An 18430-nucleotide genomic window follows, 5' to 3' on the forward strand; every position below is an offset into this window, starting at 1 on the left:
AGAAACTTCATTTTATTATGAGAGTGTCATCTGAAGAATTCTGAAAAGGAAACCCTATCTATATGTAGAGTATTACTTATTGTTCTGAAAACCCCAAAATGTTTTTAATAATTGAGGTGATCTAGTTTTCCTAAATCTAGTTCAATCTCTGTTCTTTAATTTAATTAAGGTAAAATGCAAAAGTCCCAAACTGTTCTAAAAATTCAGATGTTTTCTTTTTGCAATTCACAGAATGAAGAATGGACAGTGAGGTTTTATGCTGAGTAGGTCTTGAAAGGAAGAGGATACTTCTGGAATCATTTCCGCCAGCTCCTGCTCTACATTTGACTCTGCTGTACCCATGAACCACGGTGTCTCGCAAGACATGTCACAGTTTAAATCAGAAAGTGTTGCTTCCTTTTGACGTTCCCATATACTGATCCCAAACAAACACGTGTAGCTTCTCTTTGTGTTTGTTTTTTATTTTTCATTTAAACTTTTTTGCTTTCTCCCTTTGTGTTTTTAAAAAAGATGATTGTTTTGATACCGTTAGATGAAAGATTTCAAGATTCAGATCCAGCCATGAGCTAGTATTTATAAATAGCTAACAGTTTTAACTCCTTCTAAGTAAATCTGATGATTTGAAAAGTAGAAAAACTGTCCGGTTTCAGATTGGAACTGAAAATATCTCAGTGATGTTATATTTGCCATATTCAGATCTGAGCCAGCTACTCGGCTGCTGAGATCTCTCCAGTGATTCCCAGCTGCTTTCGGGCTCAAGTCCAGTGTCCTCAGTCTGGCTTTTGAGTCTGGTATCAGCGCTCCATGAACTGGATTGTCCTCTTTGTCTATGTTTGCACTCCAGCAGCCACATCCCAAGTACTTGGAAGTCTTTGCCATTTCATGCTCTTATTATGTGCCTTTCATAGTATTTTTCTATGTAATTTTACAAAGTATTTCCATGTTTGACATGTTCCACCTCTTTTAGTTTTCTTTTTAACTTGACTAACAAGTTCTTCAAGAGTCACTTTCCCTGAGGAGCCTTCCCTTGACACCCCAAGACTGACCCACATATGCTAGATGCTCTTCTATATAGATGAGGCACTCAGACTGATTCCAATTAGGTATGTTTCAAAACAATACAAAATTGTATTATTTAAGAGAACATACATAGGGATTAAAAACTATAAATTAGAGCAAGGAAATGAGAGTCCTAAAGGACAGCAGAGTGACTAGGAGTTGGGGGTGTAAGAAGCATGTGATTGGGAAGGGACACACACAGGCTTCTAGGGGGTTGAGATATTCGATTACTGATCTTGGTGTCAGCTACAGTATTTGCCTTATTGTGATTTGTTATGTGCATGTATTTGTATTAGTTTCCTACTGCTGCTATAACAAGTTAGCATAAACTTAGTGGCTTAGTGTACAAATTTATTATCTTAAAGCTCTGGATGTCAAAAGTCCAAAGTGAGTCTCAGTGGGCTAAGATCAATATTAGCATATTTTAATTTTCCTTTCTGGAGGCTAGGAGAGAAAAATCTATATTTTTAAAGTTTTCTGTGGCTAGAGTCTGCCCCAATTCTTTGCTCTTTCCACCCTCCAAGTCAGAAATGGCTAGTTGAGATTTTCCTAAATCACATCACTCAGATATTGAGACCAATATTTAAGGATCCTTGTGGTTATATTGAGTGACCCACATGATCCACACTTGATCTTAGCCAAAAGGCTGAGAAGCAATTGACCCACATGATCCAGAATAATCTCCCTACTTTAAGATTAGCTCATTAATAATTTGTAACTTTAATTCCATCTGCTGCCTTAATTCCACGCCACTACTTAATTCCACTCCACTATGCCCACATCACACAGTCACAGGTTCTGAAGATTCTGGAGATTAGGATGTGGACATCTTTCTAACAAAAATATAAATATATATTTGTTTGTTTTGAGGCAAGGTCTCCCTATGTATTTCACACTAGTCTTGAGCTTACTATGTAGCTCAGGGCTGGCCTTAAATTCGCAACGATCTTGCCCTAGCCTCCCAAGCACTGGAGATTATAGGCATGGGTCACCACATCCACCCCACTACAATATATGTTGCATAAATGTATGAATTTGTGTTCTATTTCATAGTGAAATGAGGCTCTAGGTAATACTTAAAAAGTAGTGTTACAATGATGCAAAGTATTTTATCTTTTAAATGTAAAAAGCTGTGAGGGAGAAGTATTCCTACATGTGTTTGCTTCATTTCTATGTGCCGTATATATGAAACAAAACTAAGTGAAAGAAGGGAAGGAGCCTTTCTATCTGCCTCAGAAGTATTTCTTAGTGACTTAAGACCAGGAAGCTTTGTCAGCTCATTGAAGATAATGGTAAGGAATCATCACTAGCTCTTGAAAAGACACAAAGAATTGCATGGAATTTACAGAAAAGATAATATGGAATTACTATGTAAACAAAGCCCTCTCCTTGGCAATCCTATCTTTTAATAAACTGCTAACAAAATAAAGAAAAATGTCATGCAGATGGAAAATTATACTATTCAGTTTACCCAGGATGTGAATTCTGTGGCAGAATTGAGAACTGAAAACAAAACAACAGCTGAATACAACCAATTGTGTAATGTTTGGGAACCTCCTGGAGAGCAGCCAACCCCTTGGAGTAGGGCCAAGCACGAATGATGTTCCCGGGGAGCTATAGATGGGAGGGAGGGCCCACCACCTGTGGCATGAGGGCCACTGGTTCGTTTCCACCCTCTGTCTAAACAGTGATGAACCAACATTTCTTTCAAGTCATTAAGAAGCCTGGTATAAAAGATGCTGGTCTGAAGTGTGGGCATACATTGACATTAGTCCAGAAACTCCTAATCTATTCTACCTTCATCCTGGGGCTGCCTTGAAAACCAGACATTCATGCTCAAGGAACAGACCAGGTCAAACTAGGACTCATTCACTCATTTATTCATTTTTAGATATCATCTCATTTGAATCAATATTTATCAAATAGCTTCATTTTCTTGGTGCTAGCAGCAGAAGACACATATTATGATTTCCAATACTAAGAATTTAAAAAACAACCAAGATGATACTATGTTGCTTAGGCATGAATACATGTGTGGTAAAATTATATATGAAAGCAAGAAAATGAGGCTCATGGAAGTCAAGGTGATGGTTACATCCACAGAAGGTGAGGGAAACATGATCAGAAGGGACACACACCTGGGGAGGTGGGGGACACACAGTTTGGGTCAGGCAGTTGTTTCTTCTGCACGTTCTTAGACTTCCCGACTCTTTCTACACAGAGGAAGGTGACTGCACAGATGTGGACTGAACACATGCAAGGCAGGGCAGAAGAGTGAAACTTTTGCAATTTGAAGGACTTCAGTGATTGTTCCCTCTTTTCACTCATTCTCCAGTTTTAAAGTAACCATGGCAGCCATACTTTAGTTGGGAACTTATGAGCACCAAAGAGCCAAGTAGCACAGGCTACTTTCAAAATTAAACACATGGAAAAAAATTAAATACATGTTCCTCATTCTTACATATGAATGGAAAACCATGGGTTGGAAAACATCAGAAGGAACTTCCTGAATGCATAGAGGACTAACATAACTGACATGGCAGGTAATTCATAGAACATATTCTCTTAAATAAAGGAAAGTGTAAATTACTATTCTCAGATCAATGAGAAGAAATTGTATCTATAAAAGAATAATTAGCTATATAAGGGCACAGAAAACAAAATATGATGGCAGAAATAAAAGATGTCTTAGAAGTTTGTCAGAACAAAACTTGAACACAGTTTTTTCGGAAGCAATAGGCAAATGCTAGTTTTGCAGTTGACCCTACTTCACCTGAATACAAGCAGAGTAAAAGAAAAACAAAAATATTCTAAGTTTTTGAGTAATACTTGTACCTTTGCAAGAAAATGCCAGATCCCCTAAAACTAAAGGGCAAGATACCCTAAAGAGCAAGATACCCTAAAACTATTGTAGCAAAATACTCTCTTGAGAAGAAAGGCCTCAACTCTAAAGGGGAAAAAATTAGGTTGAAGAGTAACTGGAAGCTGTTTCTGTCTGTATAAAAGGAAAAATTGCCAGGATGAATAAGCAAATAGCAGTAAGGCAGCCAGTGGATTTAAACTCATGGAGGTGGATCTGTACTTCTACAAGGACTCCACCCATGAGCTGGCTGCAGGTCTGCTGGTAGCTGAGGAGAGCTGTCCCTGCACAGAGTATTCTGCCCTCTGGGGGTTCCTGCTGATAAATAGCAGTACTTCTCTGGGCATCTTTATTTAACTTTGAATTATATTTACTGTCACTTATTAGTAGCATTTGGTGATCAGGATCTTGTTTTCTGATGCTAGATCTTTCAGACTTTACATTGAATGCATAAGTTTTTCAAAGTAATAAAATGAAAAATAAATGGAATAGAGGCCATTAAAGAAATAGTAAAATAGAGGTTCCCAGAGCCGCAGTGACACGAGTCATCAGACTCAAATGGCCCACGGGAAACTGAGGAGACTGAATAAGAAAAGCCCACTTCTGACCAAAGCTCCACCTAATAGGGCATCTATAAAATAATAATAATCAGATGATCTTCATAGTTAGGAGTTTTTATAGTAAATTTGGCATGATGTCTTTAATGTTTTAAGGAAAAATGATTTTGTACTAGACCAACAGAGGATAAAATTTTTCCTAGAACATTTGGCCCTTTAATGAATAAAAGTTATGTAGAATAAATAAAAATGCAACTACGGTTATCAGTTAACTTTGGTTTTTACAATAAAGATATTGTAAACATGGAACAACTCAGAAATCAGAAGGAGAAGGGGGCAGTGGAATGTTGGTGGGCAGGTTAGGGGTGCCAACATCCTTAATTATCAAGAGATATAATAATGTTGAGGGAATAAATATTTAGATTCTGGACTATTGTTTAAGGTTATAAAGAAAAACTCATAAGTAATATAATGAAAATTGTTTAATTACTATGGGCCAAGGTTGGGGGATAGGGTTGGCTTCATAGAGGTAGGGGGGGACTTTATAGGGTTATGGAGATTTTTTTTATATGTCTTGATTTTGGTGTTGGTTACATGACTATTCAAGTTTGAGAAAGTTACTAGAATTGTACTCCAAGAAAGGGCAAACTTCACTGCATGTAAAGCATAACTCAATAAGCCCAGGAAAGAGAAGAGAAGATATTAGGAAAGCTAAATTCCCATCTTTCATACTGAGGATTAAAAGGAAATGTGAGAAGTTAATAAATCAATGAGTAGCAACATAAGCATAGAGATATCAAGGGAAATTACTATCACAAGAAATAGTTGAAAGTGTTTCATCTTGGAAATAGTAATGGAGAAACAAACTACTATTTAGCTTTATAATTTTACTATCTACATATTTTATTTATCTCTTGGCAGTGATTTTTTAAAAAAAATTCTGGAACATTTTAAAAATATACAAGAATTTCCAGGAAGGATAAAGAACTTCCGTCTATGCTTTGCCCGAAATGTCTTTTGTAGGAGAGGGTCCATCCAGTCCAGGATCACATGTTGTACTCAAGTTACTTTTCTCTGGAGCCTCCTTCAGTCTGGAACAGTTCTTCCATCCATTCTTGACTCTCACAACTTTAGTATTTGTGGAGATTACAGGCCAGTCTTTTCATTTTGTCCTTCAATTTGATTTGCCTGATGTTTCCTTTTGATTAGTCCCAGTTAGGTCATTTGGCCTTAATACGATTGACAAAGTGCTGTGTTCTCACTGTGTCCTAGAGGGCTGGTCCGAGAGGTTGCTCTGGCCCATTGCTGCTAAGATAACAGGTACCAAGTTTTTTCACTTCAAAGTGAGACTTCTCCACTTTATAAATGATAAGTATTTTGAGGGAAGATATTTTAAAGCAGCACAAATCCTTTCCCATACCCCACTTTCATTATTACTTTATGATCCACTGATGTTTTTCTATCTGAATTGGTTATTACCATGATGATGATCAAATGATACATGTTAATGAAGTGGACTCATAGATTCCTGTTTATTCAGTGGACTACAATACATTCATAGCACAATTTATCTCGACTCTCAGCTTGTTCTGAATTTAGGCAGTGGAGTCCCTCTGCTGGCTTCTGTGCCATTTTAACGTGTCTCCATTTGTCTCCGAGTACTTCCTTCCTTTCTGGTACAAGAGGAAGGCTCACAGTTCTTTTCCTGCCTCAGCCCTAGAATCATCCAGTTCCTTTTAGTGGGGAGTGGTAATTTGAAACTGAGATTTGGCTTGCTGGTTTGCTCCTCTCTGTTAGGGTCTCAAATCTTCCAGCCCCTTCAGCGACACAGCAAAGAAATGCATTTATGCATGTACAAATGAACGCATTTACATATATATTTTTCTGTATCTATGTAAAGCTATCAACAACCATGGGTTTATACTGATAAGTCTTCCATCCCAGTATTAAAGATTTTATTCAGCCATCCTCATTTCCATATTTATTTCCTCCTCCTTCAGGAGTGGAAAATACCATCTTCCATCATTCTCAATATATTTACTTTTCTGCTTAATTCTTCTGAATATGTCCAATTCTCTCATTCCATCAGACTGCTACCTTATTTGTATACCTTCCTTAGGACTTTCAATCTCTATAAGACTGCTTTTTCAGCCCACTTAACATGCATAACTTTGACAAAATCTTGAAATGAAAATTTAGTAGCCAGGTACTATGAAACGAACAAAAAACACTCTTGTGAGAGTTTGTCCCAAGTAATAATCTTAGTGCCTTAAGCATCAAAGGGAAATCCAGATCCATAGTTTCCCTATTCTCCTCTCCTACTGCCATGATTCTAAGGCATTTTTAAGTTTGGTCTGTTTAGAAATAAGCAAGACATTCATAGCTTGAAACCTTTGTCCCTTTCTTGAGACTGTACATTGCAGCGGTTTGAACACACACATGCGTGCACGCACGCCCCACTTTATGCTCTTGCACCTGATAGCCTGAGTTTATCACACAGAGGAAGTCTGTACCTGAAATATCACAATAAATGGTCTGCTGGTAGACCTTGGCCTCTACAGGATTAAAGTACACAGTGATTTCAGCTGACGAGTTGGGCCAGACATCACCTTCCTGAAAGACAAGAAGAATCATTTAAAAACAATATGATGAAAGGAAGGCATTGCTTTTAAATGGTGTTGTTATAATTCCATGCAATGTTTTCCCAAAAACTGTTTATGTTCAAGGAGTACATACATGATGTTTTGATATACATTTGGATAGTGAAATGATTACTGTGGTCGAATTAACATTTCCATCTCCTCACAGTTACCTTCCTGTGCGTATGTAAGCTTGTCAAATTCCAACTGTATGATACATTACTAGTTACAGTCACAACAGTATACATGAGGTGTATAGAACTTATTCATCTTATAACTCCAGATTGTAGTCTTTGACCAACATCTCCCCATTCTTCCCATTCCTTGACTTCTGCTAGCCACCATGCTACTCCTGCTTTGATCAGTTTTATTTTTTGGATTCCTTAGATAAGTGAGATTATGCAGTATGTTTTTCATCTACATTTTGTTTTACATAATGTCTGTAAGGTTCATTCATGTTGCTGCAAGTGTCAGAAATTCCTTTTTAAATACTGAATAATATCCCATTGTCTGTACATATTACAATTTATTTTTGCATTCATCTGTTCACAGACATTTAGGCTGCTTGGCTATTTGAATAATGCTACAATGAACATAAAAGTGGATTTATCTCTTTGAAGCACCGACTTCATTTCCTTTAGGTATATACTCAGAAGGTGGATGGCTGGATCAGATGGTAGTTCTATTTTTAATTTTTTGAGGAACCTCTCTACTATTTTCCATAATGGATGTGCCAATTTACATTCGTACCAACAGCATACAAGGGTTCAATTCCAGGAAATCTGAAGGAAACATATTTATAACAAATACAAACAGCCCACTATTTTATCAAGCAGATAGTAAATTTATACTGCTTGCTAACTTATAAAGTAGTACAAGTTTGGTATAAGCTTCAAAGATAATTTCAGTGAGTTTATGAATATATATAATGAGCTACTAAAGGAAACTAGGATGAATAAAGCATTTTAAAAATGTATCCAGCAAACATTTGTTATGCATGTGCCCAGCCCCAGGAATTCAAGAGAAGAAGGTGGGCTGAGACCACAGGGAACTCACATGTTAGCATGATGATAAATATGAACGCAAACATTTTATAATATATCTGACACATGCTGTGCCAATGAAGTCCACAGGAACCACAGAGAAAGAAGTATCTCACACTTCCTTGGTGGAGGTACCACTTTTCTAACTTTTGAGGTGGCAGCAAAAAGAAAGAAACATTCTTATTCATAGAAAACAGCAATGGCCCTAGGCAGAATATTGACCAGATCAAAACCCTGCTTCTGATTCTATTTCTCACTTCAATTTAAACCACTCAAAAGTCACAATAAAGAAGGCAAGTTTTGATACTGTAATGTGACAAGCCACATGTCAGAATTTTCCTGTTCTGTATAGTTTGATAAAAACTTCTGTACTAACCATATAACCTGGGGCTTCTTCATTAACTTCTCAGAGCTGCAAAAGGAGATGCTAATAGCAGCAACCACTAAGGGTTTCCTAAGGTCTGATAAAGTCATTTCGCCAAATGCTTTGGCCCATGTTTGGTGCAAGGTAAAAGCTCCCTACACAACTGTTTACTATGGTCCATGTTGTTTTTATGTCACATAGAAGGGCTAAATATTTCAGGGGTACGTGTGTTTTTTCTATGGTGTTGTAAATATGGTCAAAAGACCATAAAGAATAAACACATCCAAAAATCTATAAGCAGTCCAACTAGCCCCCCCCCAAAAAAAACCAAAAACAAAAACCCCAAGACATATTGATAAATAATTAGGATCAGTTTCAGAGAGATCTTAAAACCTACTCTATCCAGTCTGGTTTAAAGGCAGACATCAGGCAAGAGAAGAAAACAGAAAATCAGAGGTAATTTGGATTCATTTATGAGAAAAATCAGTTTGACCCGTGTGCTTCTCAGATAGCACCCTTCCTGACTTCAGACTGAGGGAGGACACGGATGCTTCAGGAGGTAGCAGCAAGGACTATGAAGGTCACACAGATCCTGTGGGCTCTCATATTCCAAGACAGGTCTCAGAGAACGAAGCCTCCATGCATGGAGGTGCTGCTGTGTCTCTAGCACCTATGCCCGAGGCGGTTGGTTGTCAGTAGCTACTTGTTAAATATTTGTTGAGTTGGCTGCATCTACTGAGTTTATATACCATGTAGTTATTATTAAATACCTATTTGTTTTTACATGATCCATAGGCATTTAATAGGCTTTTTGCCCGTTTGTAGGGTTTTTTCTTCTCTCATTTGTTAGAAAATGCTATGTCTCTTGTTTGAGTTTTTGGTATGAAGAAGTTCTTTTATTTTCATCTAGAACCCTCGTACAGTTTTAGAGCAAAAAGAGACTTTTGAGATCATGTAAGGACAGAGGAGCTCTAAACCCTTTCATGTACTTAGGACTTCATGTAGCCCTTTCTCAAACTTGGAAACCAGTTTCTGCTCCCGTGTGAGAAATAGCTACTACCTGGCTCCCTTTGACTGCTGCTGTTTTAATGGTACAAAGCATATAGCTAAAAGGTATACAAATGGTACAAATGGTATAGCTAAAAGAGGCAGAGGGGACGGGCAGATGAGGTGACACAACCAGTCACATCTTCAGCATATGAGTGGGCATCCCAGGGTGTATGAGTGGGGATTCTATGTCCAAACCACTGAAGAGCGGGGCTTCTTCCTAATCAACAAGACAAAGGAAAGCCTGGTGGGTTTAAATTGCTCCTGTTAGGGATAGAGATTGGATGTAGGCAACTGGCTCCTACCCAAAGCAGCTGACTAAAGGGCTAGGGCTGTCTTGGATCTTGAAAGAGTCCATGCAAGCAAGGTCTCACCAGTGTAGCAGGAAGCATCCCCCAAAAGGATAGGGTGGAAATCAGATAAGCTTAATGTGTGCAAGCAAGTCAAGAGTGTTAAGGTTTGGGGTGGGCCAGACCTCTTTTAATGCATTATCCAAGCAAGAGAATTCATGGACCACACACAGACGAGAAGGGAACACATCTCAATTCTACCCCAGAAGCACCCATGGACACCCCATCAATAAAGCAGTCTGCTCAGAAGAAGTGGTAGGTTGGGAAACAAGACCTACTCCAGAGAGGCAATCAGACGCTAGAGGAAGGAGCTTTGGGGTTCAGGTGGGATCTGGAAGGGGTGCAGGGGCTGCCTGGGAGTCAGGAAGTCCTTGGGCTTGGCATGGAAAGGCCAGTGCCAGGATATCAGAGTCCATGGGTTTCAGGTAGAATGAGCGTAGCACTAAGGTCAGTATTTTCTTATCCACAGCTGCAGCGGTCTCATTATGCCTGCGACATCCTCTAGTAACTTGCTGCCTTTTCTGAGCACAGGAGGTAATTCAAGGACAAACGTTATCCTAAAGCCCTCCGCTGGCTTGCAGCAGGTAATGCATATCAGGAGGGTTGTGTGTATTTGTAAAAACAGAAACGTGCTCATCCTCTTTGTCCTCTCAAGGGGATGCTGTCAATGGTAGGTCATTTGAAGGAGCAGGAACATGTAGATATTCCTGCTTTTCAGCTGGGATTCAAATAATAGTTAAAGAACTCCTTTATACCAAAAACTAAAAAAAAAAAAAATACACATAGCATTTTCTAACAAATGAGAGAAGAAACCCTAGAACCAGGCAAGAAACTTAAAAGGACCCCACTTTCACTCATGTCTTTGAAACATTTCAGATTAGTTCTCTAGCCCTGCTGAAGTGAACTTCCCTGTCATGTATGTCTCTGAAAAGTTTTATTTTTTTATTGCTCAGTTCTAAAGTTTCAGAAAATCAGAACATTTAAAATTTACTCTACCAGCTCCACATCAATATCTTGTCTCTCTCGCCCTAGGAAGCCTGCCGCATTGCTCAGAACCTGTGATGTTCTCCTTTCCTGCTTGACAGGACTCCTTTCCCATAGCTGCCCATTCTCCTGCTCCACATGAGAGCCTGAGGACAGAGGACTTTGTCACTATTATCTTAATGTGAAAAATGAATGTCAGAGTGGCTTTCTGTTATACTGTAACTATCTTCCTTCTTGCTTTTAATGTTTTGTTTCTCTTTCAGACCCATAATGAGTAAAGGAATTGTATTGCATGTATCAATCAAGTGACCTGCCAGAAGCAATCAACTTTGAGTTTTTAGGCTTAAAGCTAGTTCCCATATATTATGTTTTTGTCCAAATATTAATATCTCTTGACTGGGAACTCTATGTTTCCTTCTGAACAAGAATTGGATGACCACAATAGAGGCTTTCTGAAAGCCATCTATAAACACACAGCCACTGGCTTATGATAGATGAGAAATACAATCATGAGAAAAATATCCTTTAAAAGTGCTACCTTTTTAAAAAACTGCACTGGTAATGATCAAAGGAGCTTTAAAAAATCCCTCAAAAATTCTTAAATGGAAAACAAGGAATTCTTTTTTAAAAAATCACCTTCCTTTCCTCTCTCTAATACCTAATTCCTTCATCTCATTCTCTCCCTCCTTGCTTCCCTCCCTCCCCTCTCCTTTCTTCTCTTCCTTGAAGAATTCTTTCTTGAAAATTTTGCCAAACCCAAAGTGTAAGAACAGAGAGTTACATATTTGTTTAATTTACTTGGTTTGTTTGGAAAGCAATATGACTCATAGTTTATAACTCACTTCCCAGATTATCAAATAAAATAGTTTCACTTTAATTTCCAACCTATATTTATAAGAGTGATCCAAATGTTTTTCGCACCCAAAATGTTATACTCTCCAACCATACTCTAACAAGAGACTGGTGTGCTTAGCCTCAAATCATAATTTTGCAAGCACTTACTAAGAGCTCATGTTCTTAACATGGTGTTAAGTGCTTATTTACATTATCTAGTCCAATTTTACAGCCTCTGTGAGGGAGTATTATCTCCATTTCAAAGGAGAAAAATTAAGATAAAAGTTAAATTTCTTACCAATACCAAATCAATAGTTAGGGGCAGAACTAAGATTCTATCATAATTTCCCCCCTAACTTCACTGAAATTATAATAGTTTAGGTCTTGAATTTTCCTCAGCCTCATAAAGAAGCTCAGAAGAAATTTAGAATCACTACAACCAATTAATATTCAGGCTTCAGTGAAACAGGCATGAGCTGACATTCCTGACTAGTGAATAGTGTGTGATACCCTGTGTACACATGTTCTGGTACCTCTGGAAGGAGACTTTCACAAGAGGTTCTTTTGGACCTCACACTTGATGCGGGTATATATCACAGCTCCTGAGAAAACATTAGTGGGTCTTTATCAAGCTGTCCTAGTTGGGGGAAGATCAGGGCCTGAGCAGTCAGAACTGGGTAGGGAAATAATGATGTCCAGAGAAGTTTTACTATGTGGTCAATTCCACCATGTTTCACCCCAATGGAAACGTTCCTGACTACATAAGCCAAAGTTTTGGTTATCTCATTTCCCTTAAAGTACGGGAAAAATAGCAAAGCAAAGAGTTTTTCTTACAAAATGAAAACATTCTCAAAGTCATATTTTTATCAATGAGTAACAATGATAAGAAGAGCCATTAATAGGTTTCAATCAGGTCCACTGCCCACAATAGCTCCAGATCAGTAAGAGAAATTATGGTTCTATTTAGTGTCACTGGGGGCAAATACCAGTTGTCTCATAGGGAAATAGGAAAATAAATGAAAGCCTAAAAGGTGAGAGGAAAGATCGTATTGATACATGATATACAAAGAGATTTTTCTACTCCATTGTTTTTGCTGGGACAAGAAAATGTGATCAAGTAAAGGTATGATTTTCAAAATAATGACTATAAATGTTTCTAAGAAAGGGCTTTAGGATTTGGCCATCCGCCAGAGGAAGTTTCACAAAAGGCATATTCTATCTTGATTTTGGCTCCAACTCAAACTCAGAGAAAGTTCCACTGAGACTTTAGAGAGCAGAGCCAGGCATCTGCGATGTCTACACTTTCCTCTGGAGAGAGAGAATTGTATCTTTTCCAGCAAGGAAGGGTATTACTTGTTTAATGAGCCCAAGGAACTTTGCTGTTTCTAATCCTTCTCTAAGCCTCCCTCCACCTACACTGGTTCTCCAATGCAACGGTACATGTTGCAGCACAATTGCAAAAAATGTGGCTGAGCACGAAGACCTGAAAGGACAGTTGTAAGGAACAGAGGCTGAAGGATGGGAAAACTGCACCGACAGGGAAGCTACGACTTGTCAAGGACAGTTTGGTCTCAGCAGATCCTTGTCCCCTTTCTCCTACCTGGTGTCCATTTCCAGGGAGTCAGCTTCCACATGCCTGCAGTGTGACTCACGGCTAATGGTCTGATTCAGGGAAGGGCTCTGCAGTAAAAAGCTGGGTCTTTCTTCTATGGTAGCCATCTGAGCTTCCACCCAGCCTGCTTCTGCTGAGCTCACACGCTGTGCCGATTGGGGGAAAAATCAAGTAAACTAAATTTGAGCTGTGCTTTCAGTGTCTGAAATGCTGGAACAGCATGTTTCCTGCAGGCTTAGATAAGAAGGAAGCATGGTTTACTATTACTTACAAGGTAATAAAGAAATTATCAAGTTTCTCTCCCTGTTTAATCCACAGTTAAAAGAAACTTCAGCTTTCCTAGGGATACGGGATGAAGTTGTCTGTGATGGAGGAGACACTTGCTAAGAGAAGCTGAAACATTTTCCTTGCTCACTGATGTTAGCCCGTCAGCTAGGGCCAGTTTGGGCAAATACCTTTAAATTTTCAGGCCTTTCTTTTTGAGAAGATATCAAGTGTTCAGTATCTGGAAAATTGCTGTATCTTCAAAGTATGACCTGAGCCAGCAGCACCAGAGTTCAAAGACAAGGCCAGCACATCTGCGCTACGATTTCTCAGAGGACTCCTAGGTGCCCACGGAAAGCAAAAGCTTAATTCTCTCTTTTTGCCCTGTGATATTCTTTTGCCTCTCAATTTTCAGAACTGTGTTTTTGTCTTTGAATCTCTCCCTTTCAGGGTACCCAAGAGACCTGAGCAGAGGAAATAACAGAATGAGGCTGTCAAAATTCTGTACAGCCAGGGTCCAGCTAGTACAATAGAATATTATATTTCTGAAAGTAGCCAATTCCACTTGGTTTCTCTGGAAGGCACAAAACATGCATAATAGACTCAATTGTGCGGTTCTTTCCAAAGAGGAAAAAAATGTGTACAGAAGCAGGTGGCCTGACAAATGATCAGTATTCTGTAAAACTCAGTGCTTTCCCGAGGTAAGAAATAAATGGAATGTGTTTTTGGTAAAAAATTTAGGCTAATGACCATAATACTCCAAGATATTGTGAAAAATATTGGCATATGAGAAATGATGTAAATAGCAGTAACACACCACATGCTCTAATGATGACCAATTCTGGTTACTTTTAGAATACCAATAAATTATCACATAAAACTAAAAAAAGTTTCCTTCTAGCATTCTGTCCTGTGCTCACTGTGGATTGCTGTCTCCCTCTTTGCTTTGCCAGTGGACACTTCTGGGATCTCAAAAGGTGAATTCCCACTTCTGCCTGTAAGCAGCTGCCGGCCTCCCTCTGTCCAAATCACAAGGGAGGGAAACAACCAGGCCTGGGGTTCTGTGGCCACATCAGTACCCGAGATGCCCAAGTTTCATTCCTGAAGGTTTGAGCAACAGACCTGATGACCCCATGAATGACCATATTCCATGATGAGCGTGGATGTCATGAGACAGTTTTCTAGGCTGGTGGAAGTAACCTGCAGCCGAGTGGTGTGTGAATGGTAGAACAGCATAAAGAACATGAATTTCTGGAGTTTTGGATCTGTTGTTCCTGTAGCATTGAGTCAACCTACTTCTCACATGATAATATCAATAAGATGGGATTGAAATGCAAGCCCATCCCCATCTCCAGGCAATTTAGAATTGATCCTTGGACTGATCTCTTGATTTTGAATCTCCTTGCTTTAAATGGAAAAGGTCTCTAAAATAAGAACAGTGTTCCCATAAAATACTCAATATGCAGAAGACACAATCAGGGGTAAACTAACTTTTTGTTCTAGCTGAGGTATTTGAAGAATGAAGCTATATAGACATAGGTCTATTTATTTTCAGACACTGAAGCATTTTTGTTTCTATTTTTACCTTATTTGAAGGCAATGTCGTTCCTCAGCAAAGAGGCTAAAGCATCCCTTAGAAAGCAATATGTTCTCTGAGCCTCTGTGTCAATGTTTTGAATAGTTTATCAATTGGAGATTGGTTATCAAATCAGTTGGTGACACTGCTTGCTTCCCATCTTCTCTGCTTCTACTGTGAACTTAACTTACAGAAAGAAGCTGATTAAAAAGGTCTGAATCCTAGGAAAAACTAATCACTGATGCATAGCTCAAGTGTCTGAAATAAAGCAGTGGCTATTTGGCATATATGATGTGATATGGGAGCAAGATTGTGAAGAAACCTTTGGTAAAAAGTGGGGCAGAGCAGGCCTAATAGGCAGACAGAGATGAAAGCCCTGTGCTCTCCAGGGCTTCTACCAGCGAAGTTCTGGCCTCTCCTTTCTGCCAAGGGCCTCTCACAAGGGTACCTGGAGGCCATCTTGCACCTTCTGCACTTTTCCTTTTCTCTTTACTCAGAATTTCTTCCTGCTTTTCACAGTCAGTATAGATCTCTACAGGATACTCAAAATCTTGCTTCCCATCCTGAATCCCCTCCCTCAAATTTTAGTCCTGCATTTCCAAAGCTTTCTGGACATTTGTAGTAATCTCACATTCAAAATGTTCAGTGACAGACTCATCAGCATTGATTGACATTTGTTGGTTCATTCATTCATCCATTCATTCTCTCTCTCAATCACTCACTCACTCATTCACTCATTAACACTGGGCTATGTACTGACCACAGATGGTGCTAAAACTCGCTCTGACGCCAAATTGAAGAACCATAATTTATCAGTCAGAAAACACAATTGCTCTCTTCCCAATACTCTGAATTTGTATAAAAGGCAGCGGAAGGCAAGGGAGCTTGAGGGGCTAGTGGAAGGCCACATTTGCGTCTGGCAAAACCAGGGAGTCAGACCAGGGTTCCTGATGCCTATCCAGTGTATCATAACTTTCCAGTCATCCCAGTTTAGATCAGAGAAAATGTGTGATCCCTCATGATGTGTTACCCTCAACAGGTAAGACATCTCTTACACCTGTCATGTCCCTTCCTCTCCGACCAGCTCAGACCATTGCTGATCAGTATCAACCTCTTCTTGGCTTCAGAGATGTTTGTTCTTCTCACCTTTTCCTGACCCAGCCTGACTTATACTACTCACCTCATGGCCTAGTCTATCCTCCTTCAACACACTCACAAGTACCTCACAAATCACAACTCACAACTCACACTCACAACTCCCTTCTCCAATTATCTCATGTCCTTGCCCTAAAGCCTACAGTGAGTCTCAGACACTTTTAATATCATTAACCAAACTGGAATCCACAGAAACCCAACTCCAGTGGATGCTCTGGGACAGGGATCCTTGCTACATGTACCCTCCTACCTGAAAGTCACCTTCTCTCTTTTTAAAAAAATTTTATTTTAAAGAAAATAGTACCCAAACCCCCCAGCTTTTCTAAAATTTATTTGGACACAAAACTTCCATTTTTCAAAGAATACACATTACCACCTTTCAGATCTGTGTTTCCAGAAAAGCACAGTGGGAGAAAACAGGCTGCAAGATAAGTCTGGTAGCCCAGAATTCCTCTAGTTTCCTTAAAAACAACAACAACAACAATAATAATAACAACAACAACAACTGGTCTGCTCATTGTTATTTAGCCTGCTGTGAAGCTAATAGTTCTTTTTTTCTTTGCATTTATACTTTCCCCAACTGGAAACATTCTGCTCCTTTTTCATTTAATTAAGTCTTACCACTTCGTTCAATATTCAGCCAAGTCTTCTCTGGCCTATAAATCCTTCCCCAATCTCTTATTTGAGATGCTGTAGCAGTTCTTTATCTGTATCAGAAAACCAAATCTGAACAATAAAAAATACACTATCTGGGAAGATAGAGAAATGGCAGGATTTCCACACCAAGAGTAATTTACAAGGTAAGATTATATTACAAATAAAAGCTCTAGTTATATAAAATGACCAGGGTCTTTAAGCGGGGGGAAGGAAGCAGATTCAACACCAATAAATAAGTCACTGCCTGCAAAGATGTCTGCTATTTGGACCAGAACAACTAAAGGAAGAGACTTAGAAGTTTCACATCTTCATTTTCACTTTGCACAAAGTCTTAAGAACAAGCTAATGGGAGATTCAACATGGCTGAATAGAGGAGGAGCCGTGTTGGAGCTACTTGGAGAAAACCAACACAGATAATTGGAAGAAAGGGAGGACATACATCCTGAAGCCAAAATCATTCTGAAATAAGTAGATCAAACAATACATAGACATATGACTTTATAAACTGGTACTCCATCCCACAGAACTGCCAGGGGGACTCCCGCCTGTGGGCAGAGCAGGACCGCCATTCTGGGAAGTTAAAAAAAAATATTGATAGACTGAAATAGTGCAGCTAATTTAAGCCACACAGGATAGATTTGGGATACAAGGCCCCTTGCCTCCTTTGCTTTCCTTCAAACAGAGGACACTGCAGCCTGGCAGCAAATTTTACTGGCACACATGGGGATGAATGACCAGGAAACTGGTCCCTCCCTGAGGGACCACCTGTCTCTTTTGTTTTTGCTTCGTTCTGTTTTTTTGTGTGTGTGCTCCAGGGAAGCTAACTTGAACTTCTAGGGACAACAAGATCGGGGATCATGGTGGTGATGGTGAAGGTAGTAAGTGGAACAGCATGACACCCTCCTGCCCTGGGACCAGTCACTTGAGAGGGATGCTGACATGTGTGATTTAAGCAGCTTTGGGCCCTGGCAGCAGCTGGAGAGATTGAAGAAGGGCTGAGCAGCTTTGGGCTGTCTCTGTAGTGGCAGTGTGTCATCCCACAACACCCCACCCCACCCCACCGTGTCCTGCAATAAGTGGCATGAGAGGACAGAGTCGTGTCAGTGGAAATGGAACAGAGGAGGCTGTGCAAGGACTTGGAAGAGCCAACTGTACATGGCACTGGGAGCAGCCTTGGGCTATCTATGGGTACCACAGCAGCTGGGTGAGCAAAGCAGAGACAGAGTAGGGAGTGGGCAGAGTAGGGAGTAGGCCACAGAGGGTCATATAGAAAGTTACTTGCTGAAGACTGGCCCAAACCCCCACATCTAGAGGCCAAGATCAGCCCTAAACCCAGCACTAATCATACTGCAGGCTTGGCAGTGTTACCCATCATAGACCTGGGTTCTGACTTGGATACTATCATAGAACTGTGGACACCAAAAGAACT

The 18430-nt window shown here is 39.6% G+C and overlaps 1 protein-coding gene across 4 annotated transcripts in view; it reads right to left on the reverse strand.

The window, feature by feature from the left end:
- Hydin (HYDIN, axonemal central pair apparatus protein) overlaps nucleotides 1-18430 on the reverse strand; it is a 380912-nt gene that overhangs the window by 255678 nt on the left and 106804 nt on the right. For all 4 annotated transcript variants that reach the window (XM_013503972.1, XM_013503969.1, XM_013503970.1 and 1 more), the window contains exon 10: nucleotides 6990-7089. In XM_013503972.1, the coding sequence (XP_013359426.1) occupies nucleotides 6990-7089 (100 nt within the window). The remainder of the gene's footprint in view (nucleotides 1-6989; nucleotides 7090-18430) is intronic.

Source organism: Chinchilla lanigera, unplaced genomic scaffold, assembly GCF_000276665.1.
Source record: "Chinchilla lanigera isolate Chin_1 unplaced genomic scaffold, ChiLan1.0 scaffold00083, whole genome shotgun sequence".
In the NCBI taxonomy this organism is placed as follows: domain Eukaryota; kingdom Metazoa; phylum Chordata; class Mammalia; order Rodentia; family Chinchillidae; genus Chinchilla; species Chinchilla lanigera.